Source organism: Euprymna scolopes, chromosome 39 (genome assembly GCF_053919585.1).
Source record: "Euprymna scolopes isolate OS-2025 chromosome 39, ASM5391958v1, whole genome shotgun sequence".
NCBI lineage: Eukaryota > Metazoa > Mollusca > Cephalopoda > Sepiida > Sepiolidae > Euprymna > Euprymna scolopes.
In genome coordinates, this window is record NC_136520.1 from 37,979,493 (window position 1) to 37,991,578 (window position 12,086).

Consider the following 12,086-nt stretch of genomic DNA (forward strand, 5'->3'; position numbering starts at 1 on the left):
TAACAACAATAACAGATAAATGTTTTCTTAATAATCCAACAATAACAGATAAATGTTTTCCAACAATAACAGATAAATGTTTTCCAACAATAACATAAATGTAATCCAACAATAACAGATAAATGTTTTCGTAATAATCCAACAATAACAGATAAATGTTTTCGTAATGATTTCTTGTATGATTTTTTTTCTTTTGGCTCAGTGTTTCAGCATCTTTTGGCATTTAACATAAACTGGCCGGAAATTTTTGTTGATAGCGTAGTCCTTATTTTGCATAAGTACCCACCAAAATGAATGACTTTTTTATATTTATTAATTTTCAATGCACTCGACCTTTGGGTTTTCAAAATATTTTATTAGCAGAGACTTTTTATTCATTTATTTTCTGCTATGCACAATTTTTCTTCTCTAATTTGTTCACGATATTTTGCAGTTGCCATGCTTATTCAGTTTTACCCTAATATTAGAAAATTATGATTGCACAAAAACTATATTATATATTTATCTGTTAGGTAAAAAAAAGCTATACACTAAAATTTAAACAAATTAATCCAGCATTTTTGTTTAAAAAAAATAAAAAAAAAATCAACCCCAATACAAACATATCATTAACATTATGTTCAGTATAGTTGCTGGACTCAGCTATTTTGAAGTCTGATTTTAACAATATCAGATTTGAATGAAATTTAATTGAAATAAAACGCTCTCAAAGGCTTTACCCCCACCCCTCTTTCAAACACACTTAATATATGCTGCTAAGTAGAAAAGGTAACTTTTATTGCCTTCGATAACAGTTACTTGTTGAATTTTTTTCATCCCTTCTTTTCTTGTTAACTATGCAGCATAATTACCAGGATAGATAGCAGTCACATATTTTGGTTTCTTCAATACCTATAAGTTGAACATTTGGTATGTCTATAAATTAATCTCAATATCTAAAAAAGAAAATAGCAGAAAAATGTTATCATGTACATACCTGTTAGGTTAAAAAAGGTTGTACATCAAAATTTATGCAAATTCATCCAGTTTTTATAAAATAACATTTTATCAGTAAACAATTTTGAGCTGGTATTATTACAATAACTGTGTTATACGTAAAGTTTGAATTATGTCCCTTGGCTGTTCACCTTAATGTAAGACTTTTGTGTTATAATGTGATTTTTCTTGTTAAAAAAATTGTTGATTAATTTGGATAATTTTTGGTGTAGTGTCTTTTTTTTTTTTTCAACTTAACACATAAGTATATAAATTTTTTTGTGCCATTTTGTCTATTTTCTTTTTACAAACAGTTTTTAATATTAGGGTAAAACTGTATTAAATGCAGCAATTGACTTCTGCAAGTCCAGGTAAACCTATAATTAGTGTCGGATGGCATTAGAGTTGCCGGACATTTTTTATCATTATTGGTAAGCACTATTACACTGTCTCAAAGAAATGGCAAATTGGATTAGACTTTTTGTCAACATAACCAAAACAGAACAAATTCTCCTGAACAAACATAGAAATATATTTTCCCTAAAAGAGACTTGTTTCAAATATGTTGATGATTTTGCCTAGATTGTCAGTAAATGTGAAAAAAATAATTGAACGGGAATGAATTAAATATGCAAATCAGTAAGGCCTGGGCTAGAATAGACAAGATAAAAACAATTTGGAAGTCAAATCTTCCTTATCAAGATGAAACATGATTTCTTTGAAACAATTTTTACATCAGTTCTGGAAGCAGTATTCAGACTTTTTACCAAAACATTGTAGAATAAACTTGACGAAGTGTACACCTGAATGCAGCATCCCATAGTTAAATAACTTTATGGGTATACTTTTCTTGGGTCTCAATCCTAATTGAAGAGAGAGGAACTAGATTTGCTGATCACTGCTAGAGGTTTATAAATGAAATTGTCAGATGTTGTTTTGTGGATGGCAAGACAGAGATGGGAAATTGCACAGAAATTCCATGAAACCACTAACAGAGGACTCGCAACGCATCTATGAAGACTTACCTGGTGTAATGGCAACTAGAGCGAGATAGTGTATGAGAGTCAAGGAGATATCTAATACTAGTACAACTGTATTATGTGAAATTTTGAAACAAAATAAGAACTACTTATTTATTATTAAGATATACAATGATTCTTAGAGTTGTCTGTCGACTTATCAGCTAGCCAAAATCGCATTGTGATGCTAAGGACCCCACCATCACCACCACCAAAAAAGTGTTAGAAAGTGAAAATAAAAAGAAAGGAAGTGAGCTTGGTAGAAAGGCAATAAGGAGGAAGTTGTTCATCAAGGCACACAAAGGCAGCTGAAATAGGATTATTAATCAAGGTGTAGTTGGCAACTGAGACAAAAGACCAGACATAGAGGTGAAGATATTTAGAGTTAGTTTTGCAACAGTTAGAGATAGTTTGTGGATAGTTTTGAAAGTTGGAGTGAGCTTTGTAACAATTTTCATTTTACGGACAATCTTGAGTTTGCAACAGTTGAGGACTGCTTCTAGTTGAACTCGGGTTGAGTCTTGGACCAGATTGGGGGAGTTTTAGGAGGATGAAAGAAGTTGATATCAACCGGCGACAAAGAGACCTCGATGGATGACTAAAATATGGACCTTAGTGTTTAGAGGGTCATTTTCTGCGATGGTGGCACACACAATCCAATTAATATCTACGAAATATGTCGGAGTTAGTGTTTTCTGTGTTTTGGATTTTTTAAATTTTTTATACTTCTCAGCACTTCTCAGCAGCTGCCAGTATGAGAAACGATCAAGCAAGAGAAGAGAAAATGAAAGAGCCGGGAATTACATTACACTCAATAGCATGGGAGTTGACAAATCTTGTTGAATGGTAGAGCACACCGTTGCACAAGATTACCGTATTGGTTCAGTATAAGTCAACATAAAACAGTCAAAGAAATCTGCTTGTTGACAGAAAAATTCATCTCAAATCGGTCACCGTTTTTAAAAGATTGACAAATTTAATTTACTACTATCATGACATCTAAATGCACACAATTATCAATGTGTATATTCAGGCACAACATGATTTAATCACCATTAATTATTGGAATTAATTAATCCTAATATATTGTTTTAAGATTCGTCTTTAATTGCATTACTCAAACTGTTATTCTATTTGTAACATGAAGTAATTGAAACAATACCTTATTAAAAAATAATAATTAGAGATTCTTTGTTCATTTTATTTTATTTAATTTTTTTTTTTTTTTACAGGTAATATTTTACTGGGTAGTGGGTCAGTGAGTGGAGAGATTAAAATTACAGACTTTGGTCTTAGCAAGATCATGGATGATGAGAATTATTCTGATGCAGGCATGGACCTAACGTCGCAAGGTGCTGGTACTTATTGGTATGTTATTTTTTTATCTTCCTTGTTTATTTTTTGCTAAGATGATCGTAGTTTAGCAATCAGTCTCTTGAAAGTTTAACAGGGAAGTCATGAGAAGGCTTGCTACATAACCCCATGGATCTGCTGCAATGGTCACCGTCTAGCTCACGAAGACATGCAGGACAATTACTGACAACCTGAAATCGACCAACCTGCCATCTGTCTACAGTATGTCTGCTGCAGATTCGTTGAGAACTGATAGTGAAAGCAGAGCGTGACAAGCAGAGCAACAACAATCACCATCCCCTATTTGAATATCAAGAGGTACCACAACGACTACTGCCACTGTCACCGGATGAACAACACCAGCGTCTTTCCGCCTGCATTGGTGGGATGAGTCGATAAAAGAACAACAACAACAGAGCTCTTCCAGCACCAAAAGACCCCCCCCCCACCAGGCTCTGAACTCCCTCGGAAAGAGTGGGTAACACTCAACTGAGTCTGAATGAAGGTTGCAAAAACACTGTACAACCTTCACAAGTAGGGCTATGTGCAGGACATTCTGTGTCCCTGTTGTGCCAATGTGCAGATTATCAAACACATCCTTACAGACTGTCCCCTAAGTTAGGCATGCTTTGATGCGGATCTGAGGGGTATTTTAGACACTGCACGACAACTGACCTCGCGATGGAGTCAAATTCTATGGTTATGGTCTTCCTTGTTTTCCAAAAACTTGTTAAAATTACTTTTTGTATGGTTTCCAAAAAAAAAAAAAAAAAAAAAATCTTTGAATTTATATAAAGTAATTATTATATTACTTTTCCAAAAATGGGTTTCTGGTATAATATATGGTAACACCCCAACAAAACAATGGTCCCCAAAGAATCTTTAATAAAATTGATTCATCTCCAGAATTCCCCCTATATTACAAAAGAAAAACGGTTGTATAATTATATTATGGGGTTTGTGTTCACACAAGCTATTCATAAAGTGGAGCTATGTCAGATTTTTTTTTAGTGTTACATCAATATACAAGATGGAGGATCCAACTGTGGAATTTCCACAAATCCTGCTAGTTATCTATTATTATACTAAAGCTAAGTTAATCAACGTTTGTTTCTCAAAAAAAATTTTTTTTCGATATATTTTAATTACATATATATAATATTAATATACATGCTAAAATATTCTTTAGGTTTGGGATTGAGTTATGTGTATAAAAAAACTTTAATTATTGGTGCTTGTGCATTATAATTGGATATTTAAAAAATAAGCAACAATAATGAATTTTATGTAAAAATGCTATTACGTAATTATGCGTCAAAATTAGTAAAAATTACAAAAATTACAAAAAATGATCAAATAGATCTATTTTTTGCAAAGAATTACTCCCAAGTGGTATCTGTTCTGTAATTTGTCCTTGGTTAACGTAGGGGAAACCCTTCATACTGAGACAATTACTATTTATTTGGAAACTGCCAGAGTGTCCCCTTTTTGGGGGAGCTTATTTTCCCCCCACATCAAAAACGACATTGTGTCTAATTTTCTTTTATGGGGAAGCAAATAAATAAAACCATTTTCTAATTTGAAATTGCAAAAGTTAACTGAAAACAAGGGAGATAAGTCCGTTTATAATGCGGAATTAGCCCCAATAGAATAAACCGATAAAACTACATTATTTCATAAATTTTATTTTTTCTTAATTATTTTTCTACACAATCATTTTTCGTAATTTTTTAAATATTTACTAATTTACTATATGGCACATAATTACGTAATACTGTTTTTACTTAAAATGCATTGTTTTGGTATCCAATTATAATGCACAAGCACTAAACAAATTCCTACTGTTTACACAAGGCTGGCTTAAAATTTTTCATACTAAACACAGATGTTAATATAAGATTGAAAATTCTGAATGAATTCAAAACAATCATTGACAAAGGCAATTCTCAATTAGTCGATTCTATTTTTTATTTCATCAAATTTCTTGAGGTAAAATAGAGATTCTTATTCAATCAACCAAATCGATAAATAAAACTATAAAACACACTTCAACTAAGGAAATGACATCCAAAGAAAGTCAATTGCATTTCAGGCTATGTAGTTTAAAGATCCGGCTAAAAATAGGTTATATTGGAAACCAATGTCTGAAAACCATCCAACACGACAGTATATAAAGCAAACATAAAACCAATGATAATGACGAAAACTGAAAATTTTTAATTCATTTTTCTAAATTATGCATCATATATTTATTTTTAACTCACGCGAAACATATATTTGGATGGTAAGGCTGTTGAGATTGTCCAGAAGTTTTTTTACCTTGCTGATACAATTGGAGCAGAAAGAAGTAGCGGTGATGGTGTGATAGCAATTGTTAGGAGTGGATACATTAAGGTTAGGGAAGTTTTGCCATTACTAACCAGCAGAACGTTAACATTGTTGAACAAGCAAAAAGCTGATCAGGCAAGTGCGCAAAGTGTGATGATGTATGGAATTGAGATATGATCTGTGAGAGTTGAGGACATGTGTTGCATGTAGAGAAATGATATGATGTATGCGTAATGGGAGTGTTAAAGACACACTCAGATCTGATGACCTCAGAGAAAGATTAAATCTGTATAGTATAGAGTAATGTGTGCAAAACAGGAGACTTCATTGGTTTGGTTTCATTGAAAAAAAAAACAGATGAGCTGTTGCGTTCGTATATGTAGAACAGTTGAGATAATAGGATCGGTTTGCAGGGAAAGCCAAGGAAAATATGGAAGGAATTGATAAGGATATACTTGAGAGGAAGTGTTATAAAAACTTGACCTGAGATAGGTTAGTTTGGAAGTTTATTTCTAAAAGTCAACATATAAAACAAACATTAAACCAAACATGACGGACAAATGTTTGTTGTTTTTTAATTTTCTTTTTATTTATTTATTTTGACATCTCTTATCTTAATCAGTAGTCTTCTTTCAACTTTAAAAAAAAAAAAAGTCATTGAAATAAATTAAAACAAAATCATTATTGTAATAACATTTTTAATTCTATTTTTTGCCTTTCAGGTATTTGCCACCCGAATGTTTTGTGGTTGGCAAAACTCCTCCAAAAATTTCTTCCCGAGTCGATGTCTGGTCTGTAGGTGTGATATTTTACCAGTGCCTATATGGTAAAAAGGTAACGATAAATTCTTTTGCCGTTTTGCCGTCAGTTATTTATTTATTTATTTATTTTAAGAAAAGAAGATAAGCATTTTTTTTTTTTTTTTTCATTTATTCCCAATTTATTGTCATGATTTCATCTGTAGATGTGATATTCAGTGTTTATAGCGTATCGATAAAAACAGCATCAGAATCATTTCTAAAAAATCTTTTCTTATTTTATCAAGAGTGAACTTTTACAGGAGTGAGGGTAAGTAATGAAGAAATATCCATCCTCTCTTTTTTTTTTTTTAAATCCTCAAGTTAATCTGTTTAAAAGATCCACAGAACTTTGGTGCTACTGCAACTCAGTCAGAGACATGAGTAAATGGTCACTCTGGTAACCCAAAACCAATAAAACCGCTGTGAACAATAAGAAATATTGAAACACAAGTGTACAACAATAATAAAAGCAAAAAGTTATGTTACTCTTATTGGGAAGAAAAGACAAGTTGATGGTTTGACTTTGACAATTTTGCTAAGATTAGAAATTTACTTTGTGCTTTTCTCCCTTAGTGGAGATTGAATTTGAGAGAATATTTCTTGGTCTTTTTTTTATTCTTTCTTTTGATGAATCACCGACTTCTGACTCTTTCCCCACGTTCTCCTTATCTATCTCAAGGACTGACTTTCTGAGGATCCTTTCAAGAGTCTTTTATAAGTATTTCAAAGTTTTAGGGCAGTTATTATTGGCTAACTAATTACAGACTGTTTTATGTCTTCTGATATTTTATAACGGATCAGATAATGAAAACTTTCATTTCATCTATGTAGAAGAAACCTCTAGTCAAGCCACATTATGTTGGATTGGCTATTCTAGGAATAGTATGTGTTACCAATTGTTGATACGTAAGTATATTATCAGATATAGAAGGTGCACTTTTTTTTTATATATTATCAGATATAGAAGGTGCACTTTTTTTTTATATTATCAGATATAGAAGGTGCACTTTTTTTTTATATTATCAGATATAGAAGGTGCACTTTTTTTTATATTATTAGATATAGAAGGTGCACTTTTTTTTTATATATTATCAGATATAGAAGGTGCACTTTTTTTTATATATTATCAGATATAGAAGGTGCACTGTTTTTTATATATATTATCAGATATAGAAGGTGCACTTTTTTTTTATATATTATCAGATATAGAAGGTGCACTTTTTTTTTTTTATATTATCAGATATAGAAGGTGCACTTTTTTTTATATATATTATCAGATATAGAAGGTGCACTTTTTTTTTTATATATTATCAGATATAGAAGGGGCACTTTTTTTTTATATTATCAGATATAGAAGGTGCACTTTTTTTTTATATTATTAGATATAGAAGGTGCACTTTTTTTTATATTATTAGATATAGAAGGTGCACTTTTTTTTTAATATATTATCAGATATAGAAGGTGCACTTTTTTTTTTTATATTATCAGATATAGAAGGTGCACTTTTTTTTTTATATTATCAGATATAGAAGGTGCACTTTTTTTTATATTATTAGATATAGAAGGTGCACTTTTTTTTTATATTATCAGATATAGAAGGTGCACTTTTTTTTTATATTATGAGATATAGAAGGTGCACTTTTTTTTATATTATCAGATATAGAAGGTGCACTTTTTTTATATTATCAGATATAGAAGGTGCACTTTTTTTTATATTATCAGATATAGAAGGTGCACTTTTTTTTATATATATTATCAGATATAGAAGGTGCACTTTTTTTTTATATTATCAGATATAGAAGGTGCACTTTTTTTATATATTATCAGATATAGAAGGTGCACTTTTTTTTTATATTATCAGATATAGAAGGTGCACTTTTTTTTAATATTATCAGATATAGAAGGTGCACTTTTTTTATATTATCAGATATAGAAGGTGCACTTTTTTATATTATCAGATATAGAAGGTGCACTTTTTTTTTATATTATCAGATATAGAAGGTGCACTTTTTTTATATATTATCAGATATAGAAGGTGCACTTTTTTTTTATATTATCAGATATAGAAGGTGCCCTTTTTTTATATTATTAGATATAGAAGGTGCACTTTTTTTTATATTATCAGATATAGAAGGTGCACTTTTTTTTTATATTATCAGATATAGAAGGTGCACTTTTTTTTTATATTATCAGATATAGAAGGTGCACTTTTTTTTTATATATTATCAGATATAGAAGGTGCACTTTTTTTTTTATATATTATCAGATATAGAAGGTGCACTTTTTTTTATATTATCAGATATAGAAGGTGCACTTTTTTTTTATATATTATCAGATATAGAAGGTGCACTTTTTTTTTATATTATAAGATATAGAAGGTGCACTTTTTTTTTATATTATCAGATATAGAAGGTGCACTTTTTTTTTTATATATTATCAGATATAGAAGGTGCACTTTTTTTTTATATTATCAGATATAGTAGGTGCAATTTTTTTTTTATATATTATCAGATATAGAAGGTGCACTTTTTTTATATATATTATCAGATATAGAAGGTGCACTTTTTTTTATATATATTATAAGATATAGAAGGTGCACTTTTTTTTTTATATATTATCAGATATAGAAGGTGCACTTTTTTTTTTATATTATCAGATATAGAAGGTGCACTTTTTTTTATATTATCAGATATAGAAGGTGCACTTTTTTTTTTATATTATCAGATATAGAAGGTGCACTTTTTTTTATATTATCAGATATAGAAGGTGCACTTTTTTTTATATGATCAGATATAGAAGGTGCACTTTTTTTTTATATTATAAGATATAGAAGGTGCACTTTTTTTTTATATTATCAGATATAGAAGGTGCACTTTTTTTTTTATATTATCAGATATAGAAGGTGCACTTTTTTTTATATTATCAGATATAGAAGGTGCACTTTTTTTTATATTATCAGATATAGAAGGTGCACTTTTTTTTTATATTATCAGATATAGAAGGTGCACTTTTTTTATATTATCAGATATAGAAGGTGCACTTTTTTTTATATTATCAGATATGGAAGGTGCACTTTTTTTTATATTATCAGATATGGAAGGTGCACTTTTTTATTTTATATTATCAGATATAGAAGGTGCACTTTTTTTTTTATATTATCAGATATAGAAGGTGCACTTTTTTTTATATTATCAGATATAGAAGGTGCACTTTTTTTTTTAAATATATTATCAGATATAGAAGGTGCACTTTTTTTTTATATATTATCAGATATAGAAGGTGCCTTTTTTTTTTATATTATCAGATATAGAAGGTGAACTTTTTTTTTATATTATCAGATATAGAAGGTGCACTTTTTTTTTTTATATATTATCAGATAAAGAAGGTGCACTTTTTTTTATATATATTATCAGATATAGAAGGTGCACTTTTTTTTTTATATATTATCAGATATAGAAGGTGCACTTTTTTTTTATATTATCAGATATAGAAGGTGCACTTTTTTTTATATTATTAGATATAGAAGGTGCACTTTTTTTTATATTATCAGATATAGAAGGTGCACTTTTTTTATATTATCAGATATAGAAGGTGCACTTTTTTTTTATATTATCAGATATAGAAGGTGCACTTTTTTTTTATATATTATCAGATATAGAAGGTGCACTTTTTTTTATATATTATCAGATATAGAAGGTGCACTTTTTTTTATATTATCAGATATAGAAGGTGCACTTTTTTTTTATATATTATCAGATATAGAAGGTGCACTTTTTTTTTATATTATAAGATATAGAAGGTGCACTTTTTTTTATATTATCAGATATAGAAGGTGCACTTTTTTTTTATATTATCAGATATAGAAGGTGCACTTTTTTTTTTATATATTATCAGATATAGAAGGTGCACTTTTTTTTTATATTATCAGATATAGAAGGTGCACTTTTTTTTTTATATATTATCAGATATAGAAGGTGCACTTTTTTTATATATATTATCAGATATAGAGGGTGCACTTTTTTTTATATATATTATCAGATATAGAAGGTGCACTTTTTTTTTATATTATAAGATATAGAAGGTGCACTTTTTTTTTTTATATATTATCAGATATAGAAGGTGCACTTTTTTTTTTATATTATCAGATATAGAAGGTGCACTTTTTTTTATATTATCAGATATAGAAGGTGCACTTTTTTTTATATTATCAGATATAGAAGGTGCACTTTTTTTTATATTATCAGATATAGAAGGTGCACTTTTTTTTATATTATCAGATATAGAAGGTGCACTTTTTTTTATATTATCAGATATAGAAGGTGCACTTTTTTTTTATATTATAAGATATAGAAGGTGCACTTTTTTTTATATTATCAGATATAGAAGGTGCACTTTTTTTTATATTATCAGATATAGAAGGTGCACTTTTTTTTTATATTATCAGATATAGAAGGTGCACTTTTTTTATATTATCAGATATAGAAGGTGCACTTTTTTTTATATTATCAGATATAGAAGGTGCACTTTTTTTATATTATCAGATATAGAAGGTGCACTTTTTTTATATTATCAGATATAGAAGGTGCACTTTTTTTTATATTATCAGATATGGAAGGTGCACTTTTTTTTATATTATCAGATATGGAAGGTGCACTTTTTTATTTTATATTATCAGATATAGAAGGTGCACTTTTTTTTTATATTATCAGATATAGAAGGTGCACTTTTTTTTTTATATTATCAGATATAGAAGGTGCACTTTTTTTTTTATATTATCAGATATAGAAGGTGCACTTTTTTTTTTATATTATCAGATATAGAAGGTGCACTTTTTTTTTTTAATATATTATCAGATATAGAAGGTGCACTTTTTTTTTATATATTATCAGATATAGAAGGTGCCTTTTTTTTTATATTATCAGATATAGAAGGTGAACTTTTTTTTTATATTATCAGATATAGAAGGTGCACTTTTTTTTTTTTATATATTATCAGATAAAGAAGGTGCACTTTTTTTTATATATATTATCAGATATAGAAGGTGCACTTTTTTTTTTATATATTATCAGATATAGAAGGTGCACTTTTTTTTTATATTATCAGATATAGAAGGTGCACTTTTTTTTTAATATATTATCAGATATAGAAGGTGCACTTTTTTAATATATATTATCAGATATAGAAGGTGCACTTTTTTTTAAATATATTATCAGATATAGAAAGTGCACTTTTTTTTTTATATATTATCAGATATAGAAGGTGCACTTTTTTTTTAATATATTATCAGATATAGAAGGTGCACTTTTTTTTTATATTATCAGATATAGAAGGTGCACTTTTTTTTTATATTATCAGATATAGAAGGTGCACTTTTTTTTTTTATATTATCAGATATAGAAGGTGCACTTTTTTTTTTTTATATTATCAGATATAGAAGGTGCACTTTTTAACTTGTTTAAATCATAAACACAATTTGGTCATCAGTTGGATAGCTTGATTTTTTTTTCAATTCATGATTAAAATCCTTGATTCCAAAATTATTGTTTTTTTGTTTTTTTTACACAGGAATCACCACTTATCAAGGCCAATCGAGGATAAGGATTAATGGATA

At 28.6% G+C, this 12,086-nt stretch overlaps 1 protein-coding gene across 13 annotated transcripts in view; it reads left to right on the plus strand.

Moving 5' to 3' along the window:
• LOC145263754 (serine/threonine-protein kinase tousled-like 2) overlaps nucleotides 1-12,086 on the plus strand; it is a 618,843-nt gene that overhangs the window by 566,547 nt on the left and 40,210 nt on the right. For all 13 annotated transcript variants that reach the window (XM_080120782.1, XM_080120784.1, XM_080120786.1 and 10 more), the window contains 2 exons: nucleotides 3,227-3,362; nucleotides 6,398-6,509. In XM_080120782.1, coding sequence (XP_079976908.1) covers nucleotides 3,227-3,362; nucleotides 6,398-6,509 — 248 coding nt within the window. The remainder of the gene's footprint in view (nucleotides 1-3,226; nucleotides 3,363-6,397; nucleotides 6,510-12,086) is intronic.